The 24,872-nt window shown below is 49.8% G+C and overlaps 1 protein-coding gene across 2 annotated transcripts in view; it reads right to left on the reverse strand.

The window, feature by feature from the left end:
* Positions 1 to 2,832: 2,832 nt before the first annotated feature.
* The window catches only part of SREBF2 (sterol regulatory element binding transcription factor 2), a 33,746-nt gene continuing 11,706 nt past the window's right edge, over positions 2,833 to 24,872 (reverse strand). The window contains exons 4-19 of one of the 2 annotated variants that reach the window (XM_024200456.3): positions 24,225 to 24,371; positions 22,746 to 22,967; positions 21,233 to 21,347; positions 20,851 to 21,032; positions 19,750 to 19,942; positions 18,672 to 18,853; positions 17,245 to 17,518; positions 15,404 to 15,573; positions 13,708 to 13,876; positions 13,054 to 13,174; positions 10,655 to 10,764; positions 9,315 to 9,447; positions 8,068 to 8,236; positions 6,126 to 6,311; positions 4,737 to 4,848; positions 2,833 to 3,832 (exon numbers count right to left, since the gene is read on the reverse strand). In XM_024200456.3, coding sequence (XP_024056224.2) covers positions 3,612 to 3,832; positions 4,737 to 4,848; positions 6,126 to 6,311; positions 8,068 to 8,236; positions 9,315 to 9,447; positions 10,655 to 10,764; positions 13,054 to 13,174; positions 13,708 to 13,876; positions 15,404 to 15,573; positions 17,245 to 17,518; positions 18,672 to 18,853; positions 19,750 to 19,942; positions 20,851 to 21,032; positions 21,233 to 21,347; positions 22,746 to 22,967; positions 24,225 to 24,371 — 2,706 coding nt within the window. In that variant the 3' untranslated portion in view covers positions 2,833 to 3,611. The remainder of the gene's footprint in view (positions 3,833 to 4,736; positions 4,849 to 6,125; positions 6,312 to 8,067; positions 8,237 to 9,314; positions 9,448 to 10,654; positions 10,765 to 13,053; positions 13,175 to 13,707; positions 13,877 to 15,403; positions 15,574 to 17,244; positions 17,519 to 18,671; positions 18,854 to 19,749; positions 19,943 to 20,850; positions 21,033 to 21,232; positions 21,348 to 22,745; positions 22,968 to 24,224; positions 24,372 to 24,872) is intronic. The other variant, XM_024200457.3, reaches the window with a different exon arrangement.

Here is a 24,872-nt window from a genome sequence, read left to right on the forward strand (position 1 = left end):
TAGATTTATGTGATGGGACAAGCCAGCAGGGCTTTCAAAAAGGAAAGTACAGCCCTTGTCAACTAGGATTCTTTAAGCATGTGGACAAAACAGTGGATAAAGGAGAAGGCATTGTTCTACTTTGGATTTTTAAAAGGTTTTGTCAGAAGCCCTTCACAAGGGGCTATAAAAGAAACTAAGGGATCAAATAAAGAGCAGGAATAACAGGGGTTATGCAAAAGTTTCCCCTATGAGCATGTTATTTCATAATTATCCATTACAGGGTTTTACACCTACCCCTGAAGCATTTGGTGATGACCACTGGCAGAGACAGGATCCTGGACTAGACGGACCACTAGTGCAATCTGGTGCGCTGTACTGGCAGGTTCCACAAGAAGCAGGAACCCCAAACTACCAAGAAATGCTGCTCTTGCTTACATTCCTGGTGTGGTGAGCAGTAGGAAGTCCTTCAAGGCAAGATTTCCAGCCTAATTTAGCAGACAAGATGTCTAGATAAGCACTGGGGCTTGTAGATACTTCTATGAAGCGACTCCCCTTTAAGAACTTTGGTAGTTTGGCCATTTCTAGTCCAGCCCCTTTCACTGCTGAGTTTAAAAGCTATTCAGTTTTACCACTGCCAAAAGGCAGCATGGATGGGGGGGGGGGGCGCTAATAAATACACCATACACAGGGCCAGGTGGTACCATCGGTCTTTATTAGGCAACAGTTGCTCTCTAGCACTGGGACAGGGTCCATAACTGGGCACCTCTCAAAGAGCAGAAATGGTTCCTTAGAGCCATCACCAGCTATAACTTTTTTACAGTGAAGTGTCCCTACTCCTAATATCAGTTGGATAAATAGACAGTTTTTCACATCATCCATAAACACGCACCCCCACCCCCCAAAAAACAAAATATTACAGTGTATACATGGAAAAAGATGGGGGGATAGACGGAGACAGCGGGTCCATAAATAACAGCACACAAACAGGCACAGAGAGGAACCTCACACCTGAAGAAGTGCCACAGGTGTAAAGAACAAACATCATGCATGGACCATTTGCACAAGGGCAGCCTGCACTGTCCTTAAGCTATCAGTACTGCCCTCAACATCTTCTAGGTGTCCATCCCACCTCCCTCCACTAACACTCCAGTACAGTGTTCTGTTCACCTTTAAATGAAGTGACCAGGGGAGGAGATGGTTCACCACTTCCCATGAGTGCCCGGACAAACAGGGATGGGTGCGGAACTCCTCCCCTCCCTAGTACACTACTGTTGCCGTGGCAGACCGACCAGTGGAGGTTTGAAATGACATGGAGGATGCCACGGGCAGATACATTCCTGAACAGATTAAAAAGTCTAGGGCTTTAGAGCAAGAAGCCTTTATGGGAGTAGTTTGTTTGGAAACCAGGTTCTTAGTTTCATCCTGCCTTGTAGGGTGGGTGGGCATTAGCCTCTCCACAAACAAGTTGTATCTCTGTCCCATCTGACGAGCCAAGAAGCTGTGGTGCTGAGCCATAAAAAGCAGCATCTGTTCTTGTGCCAAACTACCAAGGTACTCGTATCACCACGTTATTGTACTCATGTGGATTTAACGCAGAAGCAGCCAACAGGATCAACACGTAGGACATCTCATGTACACTGATCTACCGAGATATCAGGAGCCAGAAACCAGAGGCAAGAAAACCACTCCTGAGTGTCCCACTTATCATGGGCTGCTGACGCCAATGCGAAGCAGGAGTTCTAAGTGGAGCCTTTGAATGCATCCACCCACACGCTGGGAAGACACAAAGGACATTTTCTTTTGAGGAAATAATTACAATTATGACTCTTCCATTAAATGCCCCCCAAAAGGGGTTGGAGAGATGCGGGGGCCGGGGGGAGGCATTTCACTGCAGAATGCCCTGCAGTTCAATAACGGTGAGCATGGAACCACTGTCAAAATGTGGTTTGATGGCAGGCGGAATTACGTCAGTAAGGTTTACATCTTAGTAAAGCTGTGGTGGACAACATTCCCAAGGTGTTTAGTTCTGTGGCATTTTAAAAACTTTCGCCAGGAGCTTGCTGCAAAACAGAGGCAGAAGGTCCCACGTGTATTGTAACAGCCTTTTCTTTGCAGTAACTGAAGCTCCAACGGCGGTTGCTGCAGAAAACCGAATAAATCTAGAAAGGTTTAACAAAAATTTGAGTTCGGCTTCTGCAATGAGACACCGTGCTGGGTAACGAAGGGCTGCAGGCACCTGCTCGGGATAGGACTGTACCCAGTACTACTGTAGTTCTAGCTACACACATACACACAGCACACGCACACTGAGAGCAGCAGCAATGCGTTCCTGCCAAGCGCTAGCTTCCGTATTGCAGGTGTGAACAGGAATGATTTCACACAGTCTTTGGACAGAGGCAATGTGAACGGTGGAGCAAAAAGGAAAACTGGGTCACTCCCCCACCCCACCCTCTTTCAAAATCACATGACTTGGCATTAGTACACAGAGGATCCAGCCAGCTCCAGGATCCTCCAAACCGTGGCAGACATCAGGTTTATGTAAGCTCCCTCCCACGGGGGCACATCCTGACATGCAGATCAGACTGACGGGTGTGCAGGTGAGGACAGACAAAGGGGCCTGGAGCGGGGGGAACCACCAGGTCTAGGATTTTGAGTAATGAAGTATCAAACCTTCTCTTTTTTAAAACCTGTTTTAACCTGTGCCAATGAAGAGGGCCCAGCAGGGACAGTTCTCTCCCTTCGCCTCAGCCCAGGTCCCTGCACATCCTAGGTCCCTCACCCTTGTGCCCTCACTATGGATGCTGCTGATTTACACTAGAACTCTGCCCTCCCCCGGCCCCAACAGAGGCAGCTCTGTGACCAGAGGGGGGAGAAGCACATGGGGCAGGGGGTGCTGAGAAGAGAAATCTACTGAAACTGTTCCCGACATCTTGTAAAGACACAAACATCCCTATAAAAAAACTGTATAAAAACCACAGGGAGATTTCCTGGGTGGGGTGGGCTGGCCCCAAGCAACACCCCTCCCCCAGAGCTCCCCACACACGCAAAGTCTATAGAAAAAGGCTCCCATAAAAACAGTGTCGTTAGCCCGGCCTTGAGGAGAACGCGCTAGTGCTCTCCCCTCCCCATCCCAGCCAGCCCGGAGCAGGCGGGCAGCCAGCCTGCAGGTAGAGAGTTGCCCGAGATGCTGGTTTTGCCTGGGAGGGGGTTCCGGGTGGCTCCCCTGAGGGGTCTGGGAGAGGGGAGGGGAGAGCAGCCCCCGGAACACAGACCCCACCCAGCACCAGGAAATGGCACTTTTCTGTCCTCAGGGCTTGCTGACCCCTCCTCCTGAGCCGGCATCGCCTCTAACCCCAGCGAGGGGCAAGGGAGTGGGGGAGCTGCTAGCAGCCGCTGGCCTGGTTACACAGACTAGAACAGCACTAGCCAGATTCCAGTCCTGCCACCGGGCCTGAATGCAGCCAATCACTAGGAAAGCTAACCCTGGGCTAGTCCAGAGCCCTCCCCGGCCCAAGTGATTCCACTTGCATGGCCCTAATCTAGAACGGTCTGCTCTAAAGAGGGACTATAATGGGGGAGAGTCCAGTCTGATGGCTCACAAGGCTGGCTTTGGCCGCACGGCCCCTGGGCTAGGAAGCGGCGATAGCGGTGCCCCCGCTCAGTTTGACGATCATTTGCTGGCAGTCGTTGCAGGAGCGCTTGTCCCCCACTTTCTCCAGCGTGCGGGCTGCTTCTGCCAGCAGGACTGCGCGCTGGCCCGGGGACGAGAGGAAGGAGAGGGGGAGGTGGCGGCAGGCCAGGAGAATCGCCGTGGCTCGCTCTCTCTGTCCTGGCAGAGTGTCCAGCTCACCTGTGCAGGAGAAGAAAAACCACTGCGACCAAGCCTGGCATAGCTCTAGCCCAACCCCGGCACTGGGGATCCTGTCGGTCACCATAAAATGCAGCCTTCTCTGGGCTGGCTGACCGCCGCGGAGGTCAATACACCACGCCTGAGTAGGATGGGATGAAACCTTCAGGGAGTTATTTTAAGGCAGCAAGGTGAGGTGGCCCAAGCTGCAGTTTGGCCAGGATCGCAGCCTGAACACCCAGATCCCAGGGAAAACACGGACTGGATCTATAACCAGGGGCCAGGCCCTCGGTTCCAAATTTAACTTGTGCCAGTATTAGTAATCTCAGATGCTCACTGTGACCTGAGCAAAGACATTTGCTTGTTAAGAGGATTTTTTTTTTTTTTTTAAGCTGATGGCTTTTCTTTAGGAGATCAGCACTTTAAACTTTACCCTGATCTGTGAATTCCCGGCTTCCTAAGGGTAGCTCATTAGGGTACTTCACTCCCCTTAAATTCAGCTCAATGATGGTTTTTAAGAAGCATTTTAAGGTTTGCCCTGTGACCTGAAGCCCCGGGGCCTGGTTTCCGTTGCTAGAATATAGGAGTCTCCAGTGAGATGCCATCTTCTGCTGGAGTCTGTGTAGGGATCCCAGGCTCTGCTGGGATCTATTTCCCTGAACCAGAGCACCAAAGCCCCACAAACCCCAGCAGCTCAGCTACGGACTTCAGGAAGACCTAACAGATCCTGCAGCCTGCCTCCAACCCCTGCATCGTTCGGCAAGGTCACTGCCAACACGCATCATGCCGGGCAGCTCAGTTCCAGACACTAAGCCTTGCCAAATAACCCCCTGCTTGCCAAATAGCTCACGGCACAAAAGAATGCTACAGACCCCTCTCCCAACAGGGAGCTTGTTCCCACACCGACCTTGTTTGCCGCTCTGGGGGGTGCGTCGCCTCAAGCTGTGCTCCAGCAGCTGGTGAGTGCGGGTGGGGCTGGCGCCTGCCATCAAGCGCACAGTAGCCTCGTGCAGGAACACCTGGGGGGAAGAGAGCAGAAGGCAACAGTGGGCAGCCTCACGCTGGGAAGATCCTACGTCCATACTGCATATCCCATGCTGCCGCCACGTGGGACAGAGCTCCCAGCTCACAAGCAGGGACATGGTTTCCCCTCGCGCCAGGCCTCTGGCACTCCCTACTGAGTGGTCCCAAAATGGGGGCAAGAAAGGAGTGAGAAGCAAAGCTGTTACATTGCCAGGGTACGAGAGGACGAGGAAGGGGCTGGGTGGAAGAGGCTGGCAGGAGCAGATCAACACAGGAACCAGGGCAGAAAATGGAAGAGGTGTGGCCTCCTTATCTCAGAGAACAGGTCTGATGTCCCGGGAACAGAGCTGGCCATGAGAACCGGGACAGTGGGGTTAGCTCTTTAACAAACGCTGTTTACACACATTTAGAACTAGACAGGATAAAGCTCTGCAGGTTAGAACATAAGGAGTAACCCTGCACTGACTAGGGACATGGAGTGGGAAGAGAGGGAGGACCCCGGATGAGACACGAGGGGTTTGCACCGTACTTCTCAGCCACTGTTTAGCACATGGGTAAACAGAGTCCCACATTGCACAGACTCTTCCCCCATCCGGCTCCCCAGTGGCCCAGCCTAAGCAGGGAGATCACAGGAATTACAAATGAAAAACCCCAGGCCTTCACCTCCATCCCTTCCACATGGGGCACACATCCTCTCAGGACACTACAGGACTCTGTTCAGAGGATGCTCCCTGGTGCTTTGTCCAATTAGTGAAAAGCATCCAAATGACAGAACCCAAGTCCCCCATTTATCCACAGAGCAGGAGCAGCATGGACAGACAGGGCATGGTTCCCTGTCCTACCCTCTGCCAATGGCCTCAATCCTAACTTGCAGTCACCTCTAGGGACAGGAGGGGTAGTCTCTCAATGGCAATCTCAGCAGTGTATACCACAAAGGAGGCCAATTAACTAATACAGACACCTGCCCATTGGAAACAGGACAGATACTGCCAGTTCCCCACCCAGCTGTCGGAGGGGAGTGGCTCTCGCTCACTAAGTGCCTGGGGAAAGACTGAATGCTGTTGGAGATGTGAGAACTCCATGCGCCGTTTCCAGCCCCTGGGCCATTCTGTCCTCTTCTGCATTTCATATTTACTAACTCAAGTGCCGAAGCTTCTTTGGGGCGACTATTTGGAAGTGTGGTGCTATGCAGAGCAGGCTGAAAATGAACACTGCTTGCTCTGTGGGACTGAGGGGAAGGCAGATGGGAATGAGAAAAGAGGCAGGACTTTACCTTGCGATAAGCGGGCCTGAAGCCATGGGCCAGTTTGCGCAAGCTGCCGAGGTCTCGCTGGAAACCCGTCAGCTCAGAGGCCGAGGCGTGGTAGGTCTCACCCAGGGCCTGGCTGGAGTTCGCCTGCTTCTGCCACAGTGTGGTGCGGAGTGAGAGCAGTAAGTCACAGGTCAGCAGCTGGATCATCTGCAAGGAGCCCCCCAAGAGAGGACGGAGAAGGTAAGTGACCCAACAGCTGCCCACTGCAGAGTGGCCAGGATTATCCATGGCTGGGAGCAGCAGTGCCCTCTAGCTGCGAACAGGCAGAGTGACCAGCCCACCTGAGCAGAACCACTTTGCTAAATGCCTCGAGTAATTTTGAAGGGGAATTTAGTGCTGCCGAGAGGTGCCCAAATCAATGGCTCTGGGGACCAAAGTCCTCTCCTTCATTTCAGAACAGAAAGGACCATTTCTAGAGGGTGAGTGCTGCTGACATGGTGTTATGGCTCTGCGATGTGGTGCCGGCTCAGCAGATCAGCCACCAAAAATCCAAAACAACCTTCAGTCACTACCAAGCTGAGCTGGATTCAAACCACCAGCCGAGGCAAAAGGCTCCACATTTGACCAGTCACCTGGAGCCATCCTGCCCCAGAGAGTTAGTTACCCCCGAGCCAGGCTGCGGTAACCTGAGACCCTTAAAGCTAGAGGCTGCAGGACAGCATGCCTAAAGTAAGCAAGCACTTGATGCGCCCTCCTTCAGCACACCACAACCTGCTCTGTATTGTTACACTGAACCACAGAAAGGAAATTCTGACTATCACATTTGGCTTGATCCATTAACCACATCAGTGCCCTCCACAGCTGCACAGTGACAGGCCGGCCCGCTTGCAGATGGCTATGGCAGAGCCACCAGCCCCACCTCAGGGCGACACCACCCTTAAACACACACTCTAGTTACACACCAAGAGGCTGTTCCAAATGGAATCAGCAGCGCCAGTCTTCCTTGGCGGTCTTCCCATCCAAGTACTGACCAGGCCCTAGCTTACTGAGATCGACCAAGATCCCCACCAGAGGTAGAAGGCTAGAGGCCATAGAGAGCTCTACCACACGCAGAAAAGGGAGGCCTTGTCCCCGCCCAAGCTCCCTGAATCCCACCCATTGCTGCTCCCAGGCAGGGGAGATGGGGTGTTATCCTAGCCATCCTTCGGAGAGTCTACCTGCGCTGCAGAAATGGAGAGTGCCTCTGTACTGCACTGCAGAAACATTGCACAAATACTGCCAGAACATGCAATGCAACTACAATGCACTACAGCTGCCCCCCAGGAATAAGAGAGAGAGCCAGAGCCCAGCATCCCACATGTCCTGCAGGGAAGCCCGCGCTTTGCGGTGCTCTGAAAAGTAAAGATACGAGAGATGCACCGATGCAGAGAAATGGCTTTGTACAGTCTTACTCCTGTTGAGGAGGGGAACTAACCGTTCAAATGATGTCAAGTGCCCCGAGCCAGACCAGAGTGGACATAAGCAGTCCCTACTTTACAGATTTATCAGTGGCCTCAGAGCAGACCAGAGATGGGGGCTGCTACGGGAATAAATCAATAAGGAGGTGACTAAGAGAAGGGGTGGCAACAGGCAAGATGACACAGCCAAGCACTGAGCTGCGATCATGTGCCCCCAGCATGGCACTGCAACAGAGAGTCACCTCCACACCAAGCAGGAGGGGCGAGAAGGCTGGATGAGGAGCCCATCTCTCCCTCTTCTCCAGTCATAAGCATGGGATGCTGGGGGGAGGGAAATCCTCTCCAGCCTGGAGCAGAGCAGAAGTGGGGGGAAGTGTGACACGCCTTGAACTCCTCCACAAGGGGAGACCAGAGCAACGTTCCGGCCTTAGTGAAAACTACATGGTAGTTCCCTGCAGGAATCAGGAAGGAAGCACAAGCTGGCAGAGGGCACCCTGGACCCTTACATTGTTGAGGCCAGTGTTAGAGACACCACTGCTCATGTTAAGGCTGTTCCACAGGTGGCTGCTGGCCCTCTCGCAGTGACCAAAGGAGCTCTGCTGCCCATCTGCCTTCCCCGACAGGGAGGCCTGCATGGCTTTGCATACATGGAAGATCGCTTTCACCAGGGCATTCCTGAAAGACAGAGACAGGGCAACACTTTCAAACAGTGCTGTGTCCAGGCCTTTCCAGCAGCTGTTCTAAAGCACCTTCCAGTTCTAATCAAACAAGCCTTTAGCCTCCAAGGACCTTTACTGAACCGACCTTAAGTCCTAAGGGAAATGAGTTCAGTGGTCTCAGCCTTCTCCCCACCCCAATCAGTTCAGATCACAAAAGACATCACATAATCTGGCATAAGAGGACTGCCAACCCGGAGAAGCTGCAGACGGGTATAGACACATGTGCAGTACAGACAGATCCAAGGGCATGGGGGGCACCCATCACAAAGCCTGTGTCTGTACATGTGCTAGTAGCTCTAGGACCACTGAGGGCTTGTCTACACTTACAGCAGTGCAGCTGGGCTGCTGTGGCACTTAGCGAAGACACTATCTACACTGACAGGATAGCTTCTCCCATCCGCGTAGGTAATCCACCTCCCCGAGACGCGGTAGCTATGTCGACAGGAGAAGCTCTCCATAGCACTGTCTACACCTGAGCAACGTAGTTATACCAACATATGTTTGTAGTGTAGACCAAGCCTGAGTTTCTGTCTACAGGAGCCCACATGCAGCTGGACGAAGGGGCTTTCATCAGTGAGGGGCACTGCTGCTGCTTTCAGTGTTATTAGGAAAGGTTTACATGCTTTCCCCTCACACAGGGCGTCAGCCTAGGGAACTCAGAGAGAAAGGACCCAGATGAGGATAACCTTCCCCCACAATTTTTCGTTTAGATAGCCCGTACAGGGGCGTTACATTCCCACGGGACTTTCCCCAACCCACTGCCCAGAGATCTGCAACACAGGCACTGATCAACATGACAATGAACACTCCTACATGTTGGACGTTTCCACATCATGCCATTGCATCAGCAGGCTCTGAAGCAATCTCCCAGCATGACACTGCAACCACCTTCTGATGCAGCACTAATAGGGTTAGCCAACAGGACAAGTGTCAACATGTGCCTGCCCCACAGAACATCTGCTTTCAATTGGGCCATTGATATAGTCATTTCTGGAAAGATATGGTGGTTTGACCAAGGTAAAAGGCCCACGCACTCAGACATCTCCAGGGATTTGGGCATCCGCTCCACTTCTGTGAAACGTGACCTCACGCCTGCATCATCCCCTCTGAGCCAACTGATTGCCATGCCGATTGCCGCTGACCACCATCTGCACACCAAATCAGGGCCTATGGAAACAGTAAGACAACACTGCAGCCAGGGAAAGCACAAAAAACTGTGCCGAGATCAGATAAGTAGAAGGATAATGCCTGATATTTCTAGTGCCTTCCACCTTGATGAATCCAGAAGAGCTTTAGGGAATGTATGGATAGAAGTTATTTCACCCAGCACTGAAATGCAGCTGTCTCTAGGGTGAAATGCTGTAACTTCTCGACAGCACATAATAATGCTACATAACAGGCTAGGACAGGAAGTGAAGAACACTGTACTCACTCAAAACTGCAAGGGGAATTTTTGGCCTTCAGAACGTAGTCAGCCTAGCCAGACTCTCTCCCTTACTCTAATGAAGAGGGGCATGGGATCTTCAGATGACAAGCTGTCAAGATCTCAGTTTTCCTCTCTCATCCAAAGAGCAGCTACTCCAGCAGCACACAGAATGCTCGCACATTGGTTCCCGCTGACTGAGTGGAGTTTACTGAATCACCTAACTTTGCCTTGAAGGTCTCCCATCCAAGTGCAGACCAGACCCAACCTTGCTAGGGTAAGGGTGTTTGCTTCTACTAGCCTGACCTATTTCCAGCTTCATAGAATATCAGGGTTGGAAGGGGCCTCAGGAGGTCATCTAGTCCAACCCCTTGCTCAAAGCAGGACCAAGCCCCAGACAGATTTTTGCTCCAAATCCCTAAATGGCCCCCTCAAGGATTGAACTCATAACCCTGGGTTTAGCGGGTCAATGCTCAAACCACTGAGCTATCCCTCCAGTGACTATCACTAGCCAATCCTATTCCCGAGGGGCAAGAGGTCTTCCCCTTGTGAGATCAGAGAGTCCTGCCCACTGCACTTGTGTGTGTATGTTGCACCCCTTTGCTCTTTGACAGTTGGAAGCTCTCAAGTGCAGGAGTGGTCCTTCCGAGGGTTTGGAAAGTGCCTATCACATTTTGGGCACTGCAGCAACATACACAGCCGCAGCAACATACACAGCCACCACAATCCACTCCGCCCACCAGAAGTTACCAGTGGAGTTTCTATTCCATGGAGCTGAACTGCTGTAGGTGGTGTGCTGCTGGATAGCTCTGTCCCAGCCCAGAAGGGGCTGCCCGTCAGCAGAGGCTGATTCCCCTGAAGTTAGTAAACCCCCAAGAAGAAGGGTGCTTCAGAAGCTGGGCTACCATTAAGACTCCCAGAGATGGAGCAGCTTTGAACCACGACACTCACCCAGGGATGACTTCAGCACCGAACTGCTATTGAAAGGTGGAGTCCCGCTTCCCATCGAGTCCACAAAGGAGTTGACTAATTTCAGGTACTCCAAAGCACTGGAGAATTCGCTGCAAGCACAGGCAAGACAACGACATTCACTAGGCAGCAAGGCATGAGATGCCACATTTGCAGCATGTAACAATATAATCTGGATGAGTCGCATTCATAAGCTCCACTGACCCACTAGGTTAGTGAGTTAGGGGGCAGGTACAGGAGTTCAAGCTCTGAGTAGTGCTGCTTTACTACGAGCAACCTTCCCCCAGCCTGGAAGAATATGACTGGGTCAAGACGAAGCCCTGCTGGGTATGTCTACACTGCAGCTGGGCGTGTGCCTCGCCGCACAGGTAAACAGACTCATGCTAGCTCGGGCAGTGTGGACATCGCAGCTCCGGCGGAGACTGAGACTAGCCACCTGAGCTCAGACCCAGGGCTTGGGCAGGCTTGGATTTAGGTGGCTAACCTGAGCGGTCACTGGAGCCGCATCCACCACACTTCTCTTTTTAGTGCACTAGCTCGAATGAAGCTAGCTTGTGTCTGTCTACCCACACTGAGACGCGCCCTCCCAGCTGCAGTGTAGACAGACCCATCCAGGTTGTGCTGGGCAGAGGAAGAGAGGCCAGGTTTAGGATTCACCCAGAGCAGTGAATTAACCTCCGGTGTAATTGCAGAGATGTTTGCACTCAGGGTCTGTCTGGACTTCAAGCTGGCGGGGGTGCGGGGTGTTAAATGTCCAGCTCGAGGAGACATACCCATGCCAGCTCTGATCGAGCAAGCACATGGCATACAAGGGGTTTCCTACCCTGAGTACGATCCTGACTGAGACCCAGGTGGCTAGCCCCTCCCACCACTGCAGCTCCCATTCTGTTTTTAGCATGCTAGCTCAATCAGAGCCGGTTCAGGTAGGTCTCCTCAAACTGGGAATTACTCCTTCCGGCTTCAATGTAGGCAGATCCTAAGTCTCCAGGGGGCAGTGTTAGCTAGTGCTTCACTGTCAGTGTAATCAGGGCCAGGAGTACACTCAGTACTAGCCCCAAGGTCACAACAAACATGCTCTACCTGCTCTGTAAGTCAGTTGATAGGTGGGAAAACACAAACCCTAAAAAGGCTATTTATTATGGGAAGGACTAGTTGGAAAATTACTGTGTGTAACAAGTGACGTTTATGGGAAAGGCAACATTTGCTCTAACATTTTAATTAGCACTTTAAATTTTATAGATGCTGTCTGGAAGCTGCCAGCCTTCTCTCCAGTATGACACCCGCTGCCATTAGGTGAGACAATATTACGAGTCCTTTATAGGCTCCTTTCCATGCGTGGCTTCCAAGACAATCTGAACTACATTTCAGCAAGTTACAAAAGCTATCAAATGTTCTCAACCTTGGCCAAAGACAACAGCACATGTTGTACTTATCCAGTTCCTTTGTGTCTGTCACAGAGGATTTGGGGATCTTGTCCATGGAAAATGTATTCGTATTAAAAGAGACCCCTGCCAATTAGAGACATAGGGCTACCTTCTCACAGCAGTCCACGCACGGTGTACAACACCTTGCAACCTTTCCGCTTCATTAGCAATAGCTTGTCATACATCGATTTCAATGAGCTGGATCGAGTTGTTTGTCACCCACTGGGACTATACCAGTACTTAGATGTACAAACAAAAATGTAACTAAACCTGCACTATAATAAAAACTACACTTTTTCCTAACTGATCGGGGGGTGGGGAGGGGAGGGGAGAAGTGTGGTGTCCTCTTGGACCAAAGCCCTCTTTTGGGGGGGCAGATCACTACAGAACATCACAGATTTGAGAGAGACAATTAGGACTGGTCTAGGAAAAGGCATGACCATAGTTCAGTCCTAAACTAGACAGCTCAGAGTATAAAAAGCAACTCTTTGCTTTCCCTCCATTTCACTCAGATGTGGTGACAGAGACCAATGACAAAGACTGCAGCCAAAACCTGCTCTGCCACTCACACATCTATATATTTTGGTTTGGTTTACACTGCTGGTAAATGCAACCTAAGATTTTTTATTTAGCTATCAAGATACCAACAAACAGATGTTAGGCCTGGAGCTGGTGTATGTCACCAGGTCTCTCGCCAAGTGTCTGGGCCCAAAACTGTTACAGCTAAGTTTTCTCCTTCAAATTCAAGTGGCGGGGGGTTTGGCAGGTCCTGAGTTCAATCCCCCGCTACTGATCAGTGGCCCCTATTAGTTACATTAGGGTGGTAAGTTTGATTGAAAAGATGCAAGTTAGTTATTGTCCTCAGGGCTCCTAGTAAATTATGAATGCAGCCCTTGATGCCCCAGAGTATTGGGTCCCCCTCATCTAGACAGTAATAACCTAAGCACTGAAACTCACCAGGGCTCCTCCTCCTCCTGTCCCGTGGCCCCTTTCCTGGCCTGAGGCTTCACGAGGGAATCCACAGCTCTCTCCAACAGATTCTCACAGAAGGCCTGGTGAACCTGGGCTATGGGATCAGCTGGAAAAGACAACAAGAGTCTTGCTCTTCTCTTATTCACAAACCCAAGCATCTCCAGACACAACAAGACCAGCTGGAGGAGGGAAGCAGACTCCAAGACAGAAACATTAGGAGCCAGCAAGAGGGATGTTCTTGAGGGACCGGTGCAGGGACCTAAAAGATCCCAAAAATTCAAACTTTTGACTTATTCAAAGTGACCCTCCACACCTCTGTTGGTTTGTTCATTATTAGTGATCTAGCTCTGCACAGCCAGCCCACAGATCCCAATCAGAAATGCCACTTCACCCATGTAAAAGAATAGGCATGATACTGACAGCACACGATAGGAAATGAAGGGATTAAACTTGCCCTCTCAGCTGCTAGCAATTGAGGAAGTCAAGTGATCTTGACTTGGGGGTGTGTGCAGGAATTGGAAAATCTTCTGGGATCAGGTACTGTAAGCTGTTCCAGATATTAGAGGCGAGAAAAGAATCCCTGTGCAAGATGTTGGACAGTCATGCACTTGAGGGTGTCAGACACACAGTGGCTCTTACCTGGGTTCCTCGGGGCACAGTACAGACTCTCCTTTGTAGCAGATTTCACTGTCCAGCTCCGTTCCACAAAAAACCTCTGTCCCAGCGGGTGACACAGCCAGCGCAAGGAGTCGGGAATGGCACTCCGCTCTGCACTACACAGGCTCTGGGCCTTATTTAAGAAATAACCCTGGGGAGAAAGGAGAAGGGTGCCAAGAAGAGGGAGAGACACATGCAAACATCATGCGTATGGCTCAGTGACAGCAAGCACAAGGGCAAGGTTCATTACAGGCCAGCTCATAAGATAATTCCAATTCAGTGGAATTGTTGGGCACCACTGTGAGAATCAGGGGCCAGACATACCAGGGGGAAAACAGAGGGGTCTAAACCCTAACGAACAAGCAATTGAATCAGCTGATTGTATACAGTATTACTGTACTATAAAAGCACAGAGTAACATCTTATGAAAGCAGGTCACACTGGTGATTAATATTACACAATGTGTATATTAACACTATGAGGAATTATGGATACTCGCTGATATTATGCTGTGTGTGACCAAACAAAAGGGAGAAACCTGTTTTCTCCCAGACAGGAGGAAAGGCAGCTACCTGTCTCCAGTGTAATTTAAGCAGTGTGGAATCAAAACAATGGAAGCCCCATTGACATGCAAATCAGCAGGGGGCTGGAAAGTGCACTGAAAGGGAAGAACAGCAAGAAGCCTTACCGGCTTTTGATAACAGAGACAATGAACATTATGGGGGGCAAAAAGGCATTTGAGTTATCCATCCCTTGGGCTTCGAGGGGGTCAGAGCTCTTGAAAACACAAAACATTGGATCCTTCAAGCAAAGGGGTTGAAGTCTTTGGGAATTGAGTTTAGGTAAGGATTGTAACTTGCTGAAGTTAAGTTTTAGTCTTAGAAGCGTATTTTTTACTTTTGTTTGCTTGTAACCCTCTCTCTTTGTGCCGTATACTCGGTAACACTTAAACTTGTGTCCTTTCGGTAAACAAACTTTTATTTACTTTTACTATAACCCTTTCCAGTGCACTGATTGAAATAAGAGTGTCAAACCCCAGTTAAATTAATGAGCTGCATTAATGAGCTGTTGTCTTGCTGAAGGAGCAACGAACTGAAGCTTCTGAGGGTGTTCAGTAAAGGGGGAGACGTCTCTGGGGAACTCAGGAGTTGGGGTTCACTGTTATCTGCAAGGCAAGGTTTGGACTAGCAGGGTCCCAAAGAGTTTGCTGGCAAGGCAGACAAACTGGTGCATCAGGGAGGGGTCACACAGCTTAGCTGTAGCAAAGCTCTCCCTTGCTGAGGCTGAGAGGGGGAACATAGTAACTCTCAGTTCTGGGAACCCCAGCAGATTGTCACAGGGAGACGGTTTGGGGGAAATTCAGGACTGGGAGGGTGTTGGGGTCACTCTGAAAAAAGTAACCAGGTGGTAGAAGACAGGGTGTGTGACCTGCATGGCCTGTAGGCTGGCTGTTGTGTCAGGCTGTGAGCCATGGCAGCACAGCACTGAAGGCACCCAGAGCCGCAGGGAAGGTGGTGACAACCCCTCACTGGTCTGGGTTGAACCCCAAAGCATCACAACCACGAAGACCTAACTATGCGCCCTTTGGCTAAACAGTGACTGACTGGAGATAAGCAGGCCTTCCCTGCTCAGAGCTCTGCTGGGAGGCACTGGGGGGAGAACAGTGGGACTCACTCACCGCCAGGAAGCCCAGCTTGCCTCCGCAGCGGGTTTTCAGGCCGACAGCAGCTGTCAGGTGGATCTCTGCCATCATGCTGGGTGGGATCTTCTCCTCTGCGCACTCAGCCAGATTCACAGCGCACAGGGCCATGTGCAAACCTGAGTAGGCTGAGCTGGATGGAAGTTTACCTGTGCCACGGAGAGAGGAGAAGAATTCACCTCTCCTATACAGTCACCATGCAAAACAGATCCTAGTGCAACTAATACAATTACTGTGCATCTCACAGCCTGCACCCTACACAGTCTGGACCATCTTGGCAGAAAAAGTTTATCGTGCCATAGGCATCATGACCCAGTGCTCTGCGTACAGAGCAGCTGCACCTGAACTTCTCTTCCTGGATTCTGGACAGCTGCAGACACAGCTCTGTACTTTCCCTGCTTCCCCACCCCAGCTCTCCAAGAGCCACACAGCCATGGAAGGAGTCATGGAGTCATGTGCTGCTGCACACCTCATCGCTGGAATAGCCAGCTTCCTTCGGGGCCCAGAACTGTACAGGTATTTGAACAGCATGATCAAGAAGGGTGGAGAATTGCTCAGGGTGGTCCAATGGGGCCTAACTAGCATTAATTGGATAAAATTGGCAAAGGGCAGCTTAGGCAACACATTAGGATGTGTCAGAGGTTTGTTAGACTGTGAATTATTCTACCAAAGGAAGTGGTGAAAGCTCCACTAATCACGTAACGATTGCCAAAAGCTCGTCAGTGTGTGTGTACATACATGTAAGCAGAGCTCAGAGGTGTACCACACCTACTGGCTGATGCAAGCCTGAGTGTGTTGGTAGTGGTCTCTGCTAATCTACTCCTCCCCCCCCTCTGATTTTAGGGTCTTCTTCCAGTGATTAGCTCGGCACTTGCTTCCACTTCCCTTGCTTAAGTGACATGAGTGAATTTGACCCTCAGGATCCCCACTAGCAGCAGTGAACACTGACGAGACTCAGGTCCGTTCTCAATCTGCTGCTGCATGGGAAAGCTCCGAGCAGCAGCAAAGACTCCAAGCCGTCTTTCTGCAGACGGCACAGCATCGGTCCCTGCTGTTCAGGTCTAGAAGATTGTTTCTAGCCCTTCCGGTTGTGGAGACAATGTTTATCATTTCAATGAAAACTTAGGTTCTAGAGCAGTTAATGGCAGCCACCTGGGAAAGCCTCTTGCTCCCCAGGAACAAGCTGATTTTTCAAGCCAAACCTACATGGATCACTTACTACGGAAACCTGCCAGGTGGACTGCATCAGCTGTGTAACAGCATACAGCACTGCCACCCAGCCGTTCAGGGGAGGAGAGTCAGAGAAACCCCAGGTTTTATTTAAAACACATGAATTTTAGGGTGGCATAACCAATCTGGAATTTGTCCAGGGCACCTGCTAATAGCTTACTCTTGCAAAATGTGCCACGGGGAATTCTGGAGGCCATCCACAGTACAATTACAACTGAGTAGGGTAATCAGCTTACTACATGGTTAACCCCCCACTCAGTTCGACACACTTCCATTTTGTGGTGTGGACAGGACCTTATAACAATGTTCAATCATGCCAACTAAAGCCCTGCAGGTGCCTTACAAATCACAGCACCCCAGAGGCGATACTATTGCCCCTGGAGAGGTGACGCCTACTGAGATGTTCTTCTGAATGGTGGTGTTCCTTTGTGACATTTCAAGTCAGTCTGTGTGTAACTTGCCCCTTGAGCTAGTAGCAGATTTGGGGAGAGCAGGACAAGGAGCCCTGCCAAGGACCCAATGAGAAGGGCAGCTACGAGCATCCTCATTCTGTCAGGGGAAGACAGTTCTGTTGCAACCTCTGCCCTTACCTGTGATGTGGAGCTGATGGAGCTTGTGATATGCCAGAGCTGCATCCCGAGCACTGGTCTTGGCCTCGTCCTCAAAACCGGCAGCAGCCTCTCTTGCTCGCTGTCGCCGTGAAGTCCTCTTCAGTAGCCAGCGAACCAGCCCCAGCTTTTGCAGACTGTAGCGGATCACGTTCCAGGACAAGCTGCAGGCCAAGTCCAAGCGGGACGCAGGCAGCGCTCGGCCCAGAACTGACAGGCAGATCTGCAGATTTGATGCAGCAGCTGCAAAATCCCCCTGCAAATGCAATGGTGAATGGTTAAACAAAGTTCATTTAAGCTGCTGAATGGGGCTGCATTGACAGCCCTTGAGACCACAGGGCTCTATTTACCCCCAGAACATGTACAGTCTGAGCAGAGACAGTGCAAGCTTCTTCCATGCACCTCCACACCCATTTACACCCCCTTCCCCTCCCAAGCGCTGGAGCCCCACCTCCAGGAACCAGGAGAGTTAAGTCTCCATGGCCCATGCAATCTGACACCTCTCAGCTGAGTGCCAGTGTAGGGACTTGTCTACACTACTAAGTTTTGTGGTCAAAAGTTATGCCGCTTTAATTAAAATCGCTGTTGCATGTCCACACTAGCTCCTATGGTGGCAGAGTGCATCCACACTAGCAACTCTTACATCGTCACAGAGAGAAGTGCACTATGGGTAGCTATCCCACTGTGCAACTGGCCGCAGGGTGCTTTGGGAAGGGTTTGCAATGCATCATGGGGCAGATACAGCGTCACATGATGCAGGTTTCTCAATCCCATTATTCCAGGGAGATCCTAGTAGATTGTCAGCCTCTTTTTCAACGGATGTGTGCGGTGGGAGGGACAGGAGAGTGGTGTTGGGCAGGGAGACAGCAGGCTGACCGACCTATCCTGAGGAAGGGGGAGGGGGACACCCCTCCCCCATGTCAGCCCCCAGCTCTGCTCGGCACAGTCTCTCCGGAAGCAGCCCGCTCTGCCTGCATGCTTATGATTCTGTGATTCCCTCCGAGTTCTCCCACAGCCTCCTCAGCCCAGGAGCGGCATCCTGAGCAGCTCTGTGAGCTCTCCGGGCTGAGGAATGTCGTTGCTGCCAAGTACTGAGCGGGAATGAAGACTGAACTCCCCCTCTCCCCCCAGAGGCTGCCCTGCAAGGCAGGAGTGAGGCACAGATGCAGGGGCTGTAGATGGGAGGCTTACAGCGCTGCTGTCTGTGCTGTACATGTTTACTTGTTTGTCTCGTGCAGACTGGTGTCCTTTATCTGGCACCAATTCTCTCCATGTTTTCCACTTCACACTGCACAGGAAGGTTAACCCTAGAAATGCTGGCATTCTCCCAAGTGCCAGCCATCGGGACCGCCAAAGGGTTCACTGGGGGAAGGGCAGGATTTGCTCTGCATAGTGCGGGGTTGCTTTACCCTTGCCAAATCCAGGTCAGCCTGCTTGCGATGCCGCCAGAACATTACAGACGAGCGGGAGTGCAGCCGGGTCACTGGCTCCCCATGCACAAGGAGCTTTATACACACACTCAGGACAATTACACCATTCACCAGCCACAGCAGCAAAGTGGGCATCATCCAGCCAAACCAGCCGCCAGCACCTGGCAGAAAGAGAAATACAGAGAAGTCAGCTGGGATAGCACAAGCTCAGCAGGCAACATGTCACTGTGAGCCCATTTAACATGTCCTGAATCTTGGAAAGATTTGATTTTCTTCAACTGACTGTAGTTATCGATTTCTCGACATCTGAACACTGACTTAGAAGCTTGCAACGTTAAAAAAAAATCTCGCTTCACAAAGTTAATTTAAAAAAACAAACAAACTAAACTTCCCCTTGAGGGGAGGACAGCGCAAGTGGTTCTAGTGAAGAACTGGGCATCCCAGGATGCTTGATGCCTGAAAGGGACACAGTAAGATATTAATTAAATGCACAAAGGTAAGCTAGTGCAACATGAGGGCTGCATAGTTACAATCAGGGAACTGCAGAGGTCCCTATAGGGTTCCTGGCCCTTATTAAAAGTGTAATTTAACGCATCTGTGTAGGCTGTTAAACACACACCATAAACCACACAGTCTGGGAAGCATGGCCAAGTTAACATTGTGGCAGGAGCCATGATTTCTGCACTGATTTTCACAAATGACTTGATTTGTAAATTATGGAAAATGACCAGAGAAATAGCTCTTTGAACTTCATTAGAAAGTTCACCCTTATGGAAATAGAAAAACGTGACCTAGTTCAAAACTCCGCAGCATCTGTCCAACCAGGGTAGCTTGTGGTGATGGGCTACGTACAGGTACCTTCTGGTAACCCACTGGACTATTTGATTTTAGCACCCCTGGTTTTCCTCTTGTAAGTAAGTACTAATCATGCCAAAGCACTCACTAGTCTATTCAGGTCTCTGACCTCCCCCTTTGCCGGGGTTCTAGCTCACTACTACAATACTTTGTAAACAAAGGAGGCTTGATGCACTCTGAAAGTCTGTTTTTAAATGGTTACCTGATTCGATGGCCAGCACATTCCTTCCAGAGCCATGGTGTACAGGGCTGTCTGATTCAGGCATCCCTCGGCCCTCCAGGAGGGATGTCAGAGGGTTGAAGGAGAGGCAGAGGAATGTGAGAGCACAGAGAAGTATTCGAGAGCGATCCACCATGCCAAGGGCCACAGGGGGAGAGTCGGGTTCGTCTTTAACCTTCACAAAGGGCAGGGATGGAGAGGAAGAGCGGGAAGAGACATAACTTTAAACACACTGTAAAACAGCAAGTGGGTGTGTGTATATGTGTGCACGCACATACGCATGACGGGGAGAGCATGAGTTTCAACATATTTGACTAATGCCACCAAGAACTCTGGGGCAGCCTTTCCTGGCTCAGTAAGAGGGGCCTGGAGTAGCAAAGTGACTAACCTTCACTCTGGCCCCCATCATTTCAGTTTCTTTGATTCCTTATTTTAGGCGAGCACTAAGCTTCCATCAAAGCCACATGTAGCCACCTTGCCCACCTTGGTTGTGATGCCTACAAAATCCTTTTATCTGATAATAACTAGGCAGGTGGTGAGTTAATATTGCAACTACTCCTGGGCTTATTGCCTGTAGAAATTAGGCACACAGCTAGTTTGTGTAAATACATGCTATTACTATTAACCCATCCTCCCTTCCTTCATCTCCTATTTCATCCATGTCATGTGTCTTGTCTTCAAGACACAAAGCTCTTTGAGGAGGGTCTTTTACTACATATATATCTGTACAGAGCTTAGCATGATGCAGCCTGGCTTGGTTGGAGCCTGTATGTGCCACTGCAATACAAACAAACAAGAGCAAACATTTGGCTCTCCCCCTGAAATAGAGCCCTTTTAGGTGAGAGTCATGTCCCGTCCAGAGAGTATCTTGCACCCTTTATGACAATCTGCTTTTCCTCCCACACCATCCCTTGCCCTACAGAACCTCTCTGTTCCCTGCAGCCCTACCCTTCAGAGCTCTGTCAGCACTGCTCCTGAACGACAAGCAGTTGGCACTGTTGAGACTCACAAGGATCTAAAGTCCTGGCCATGACGTACCCCTGGAGAGGATAGCCCCCTTGCTCTCCTTTTAACTACGATTACCTTTGCATCATCCAGGAGCGGGCTTCCCGGCTCAGAGTCAATGGAATAGGGGGAGAAGCCCTCCTGGGACCCCGAGTCAGAGGCCGGGGGAGACATCAAGAGAACGTTTTGGTTGAAGTCATCCATCTTCAGGTCCACATCGTTGTCCACGAGACTGCTCAGGTCAATGCCCTTCAGCAGCTCTGCAAAGATCAGAGATTCCATTTACTACACACCTCTCGACCATGCCCTGTGCCCTGCCCACTCTGCTCAGCTTGCCAAAGAGATATGGGCCAACACTGATGTTATTTCACATGCAATCTTTCACCACTGGCGCAAATGGGCAGGAGGAAGCACATGCTCCTGCTTCCTGACCCACTCCTGCCTGGCTCTGATAACTTACTGTTTTTCTGATTAGCCAGCTTCAGAACCATGTTCTCCTGTCTCAGCTTATGGTTGACCTGCTGTAGGTATTTAATGTAATCAATGGCCTTCCTCAGTACTCCAGATTTGTGCATCTGCATGGAAGCAACACGTGTGGAAAGCAGTTTATAAGAACAATCACATAAGCAGAGGCCCATCCACCCTAAGCAGTGCCACCCTCTTCTCCATGTGATATACAGAGAGGGTGGAAAAATGACCATCCAGTAGCACCAACACAGCCACTGAAAGTGTCAGCACTGAGGTCAGGAAAGATTACACTTTGAAAAGTGCAGAGTGGCTTGCTAACTAGAGGGGGAGTTACTGTGTCTGGGAACCAGAGGGGTGAATTAATATTTATTGGAAACAAACATTAAAACAGTTTAAGAACCCCTATCAGAGTAACAGAATTCAGGTCTAGCCTTAACCAGAAAAGATACAAGTGTATAGCTAGTAAGTAAAGGGGCTCTCTTCAGGAGGAACATGCTTTTATGGGTTAACACTACGACCATTTCTCACTCTTCTACTGGCTCACTAGGAGATCCTGAGCCAGTCCCATAACTTCTTCGTGCCTCAGACCTCCTAACCCACCTTCATTGGTAGAGTGAAAATATTTGCCTCCTAGGGGATGCTGCTAGGTTTAGCTTGTAAAGCACATGGAGCCGCTCAGACACAAAGCTATGGAAGAACTGTGTATCGCCTGGTTTTTCAAATCTCAAGTTTCCCATTTCCCCAGGCAACAGCTGATGACCTCACTATCACCAGAGCAATGTTAAGAATTGCAACTCCCTTATCTGCAAGAGTGATGTCAGCAAATAGCACGGATGAAAGGGCACAACCCTGAACTCGGGTCTTGTTATGGTGGCAAAGCCTTTCATAGCACACCTTTAGCATTTGAACCAATAGTAGTTCTCACAAACCAAAGCAACAAGGAATCAAATTGCCCAGTTCCGTGTAAAAAAATAGTTTTATATTTCTACAACTTTCATTCCAAAGCTCTTTTGAGACAGTTTATAGGATTCATCTACCCATCATGGAAATTCAGCCACTTCCAGGCAGCTATTTAACAGCACAGTACAGTTAAGAAAGGAAGCAAAGAATACCGTATTGAAACTACTGGGGAACGGTGTAACACTGTAGTTAGCCAGGTTGGGATTTGACCAGAGAGTTATTTAACACAACTCTTACAAAAGGCCCAGAGGATCTTTAACCACCAAGATAGGTTAGGTCATGTGTTTTGTTACCTCAGTCTCCAGTAACAGTGCCCCTAGCATCACCGTGGAACACTGAGCCAGTAGTATTCTTATTCATGTGTTTTCCTTGGCAGTCTACCATCCCAATAAAATAATAATAATTAAAAACTACTACTAATAGCTTGCACCAGCTAAGGTCTCACCAACGAAGCAGTCAGACAGGATTCTTCTTATCTAACACATCTGGAGGTGAGGGGGCTGCAGACCACACAAGCTTAATGACAGCAGCTTTCATCTCTTTACCTTGGCATCTGTTCCCATGACCAGGTCCTTCAGCTCAATGATCTTGTCATTTATAGATGACCGATACCGCTTCTCAATGATGTTATGGGTCGTCCTCCTCTCTCCTTCTTTGGGCGGTTCCAGCCGCTTGACCCCACCAGGCACCTGTTTGAGGGGCATCTTTTCCTGTCCCATCATCATGGGCATCGTGGTCAAAATGGTCCCATTGCTGCCAACCAAGGTCTAAAAAGGCAGAGAACAAACAGCATTAAGAGTAACAGCCAAGTTACACACGATATATGTGCCACATGAGAAAAAGGAGTCTGAAAAACCAAGTGTGGAATCAGGAAATAAAAGGGTTACACAGACCCAGGAAATACACCCCCTCACCTCAATACACACTCCATCCCCAAGTCAAGGATAAGACACATTAGTAGAGCAATGCCATCGGCCATGCCAATATCTGTATGGAGAGAAAGTACTTCATTCTCCAGGATTGCTGACCTAAGACTTTTCACCAGTGTTGAATCACTTTCATTTGAACATGTGAAAAACAAACCCAGGATCCTGCTGGCTCCCAAAATCCTTTGTACTAACCAATGGCTCTCCAAAGCTACCTTTATACAATGAGAAATAAAGCTCTTTGAGAATCCCTTTGTGGGGGAAGTGGAAAAACGCATAATTCCACCAGCTAACAAGTATGGCCCAAGGGTTCTATTTTACTACCCCTTCAAATCTTTGTGCTGCTTGGCCAGATGGTCTTTTGCAAGCTAGGATAGCAACTCCTTTTTTAAAAAGGAGCCAATATTTTGACAATTCTATTTACAGTTTGCTCACAACTACCCAATAAAACCAGCTACCATGCCAGAGCAAGCCAATGGTTAATCTAGGCTTGTAAATTTGTCTCCAACTGTAGATGCTTTGGGAGAAAAAGAAACCCTCTCATCATGAACCAGTCTATGCAATACTAGAACCTTTCCAGGAGATTTTCTTTTTGAGTCAGTGATCTGTTTATGCCATGAAGCATGCCTGACAGTTCCTGTAATCGCTATTACAGTTAAGTGTCACTGAGGATGCTGTTCATATAGACACCTGTTTTTGAAATTTACCATGCCATCTGCCTGAATAATATCTAGTAGTAGCAAGTTTCACAGAGTATGCATTAAGGTTTCTTTGAGCTATTTTAAGTTTGCTACCTTGTAATTATGAGTGCTCTCCTGTTCCAATGAGCTTTAAAATGGCAGTGGATTATTAGGTCATGTTCCTCTCCAGCTAATGCAGCAAAAAGGTAAACCGGAGTCTACCCTTGGTCTTTGCTCTCTGGTCAGCAGATACTGACAAAAATGCACAAACTGCATATGTAGCCTTGGTGGAAGAGAGAGGCTATTCCTCATCTCGGGCATGACCAGGGCAGCACTCCAACTCCCTCCCATTGTCACTCATGGAGAGCACTAACAAACACTTAAAAGAGAGGCAACAACTTAGAGGAAAGGTTCATACCGGTACCTGCAGTGCCGTTGTCTGAATAGGGGTGGTCAGTGTAGTGAGGGCCGGATTATGAACTGCAGCCATAACTGGATTACCATCTGCCTTCAGAGTTGTCAAGACAAGAGAATCTGTCTTTATGATCTGAGGCTGGACCAGGACCTAGGGGTTACAGAATATGGGAACACAGCAGGTGAGCATCAGGAAATACATCTCCGTCTCCAGTAACCACAAACTTGTCACATAACAGACCTATCCGACTGCATGAAGAGTTGGTAGGTAGCAAAAGCCTGGGATCTGGAAACCCTATTTCCCTCACCCCACACCACCAGGACTTTCTCTGAATGTCAGAAGTCAGCGCAAACTCCACAATGAGACAACCTGTATGCAAGGCTGGAAGATGGGAAAGGAAGAAACAAGAGGCCACTGGTTTTCAAGTCATGTCTATTTCTATGGGGAAATTAACATGCAAAAATAAAAGGGTGGGTGTAAGTCTCCCCTCTGCAGTGGTTGCACCTATAACTGGCTCCCTTGAGAACATACCCTATTTTACTGGGGTGAGCACTCTGGCAGCCGTTCAAATGCTGGTTTGAACACAGCATTTCTGGCGGTATTATAGACCACCAAGTCAGGAGGATGCAATGGTGGTGGTGAACAAACAGA

Source organism: Terrapene carolina, unplaced genomic scaffold, assembly GCF_002925995.2.
Source record: "Terrapene carolina triunguis isolate 2854851 unplaced genomic scaffold, T_m_triunguis-2.0 Scaffold247, whole genome shotgun sequence".
Classification (NCBI taxonomy): domain Eukaryota; kingdom Metazoa; phylum Chordata; order Testudines; family Emydidae; genus Terrapene; species Terrapene triunguis.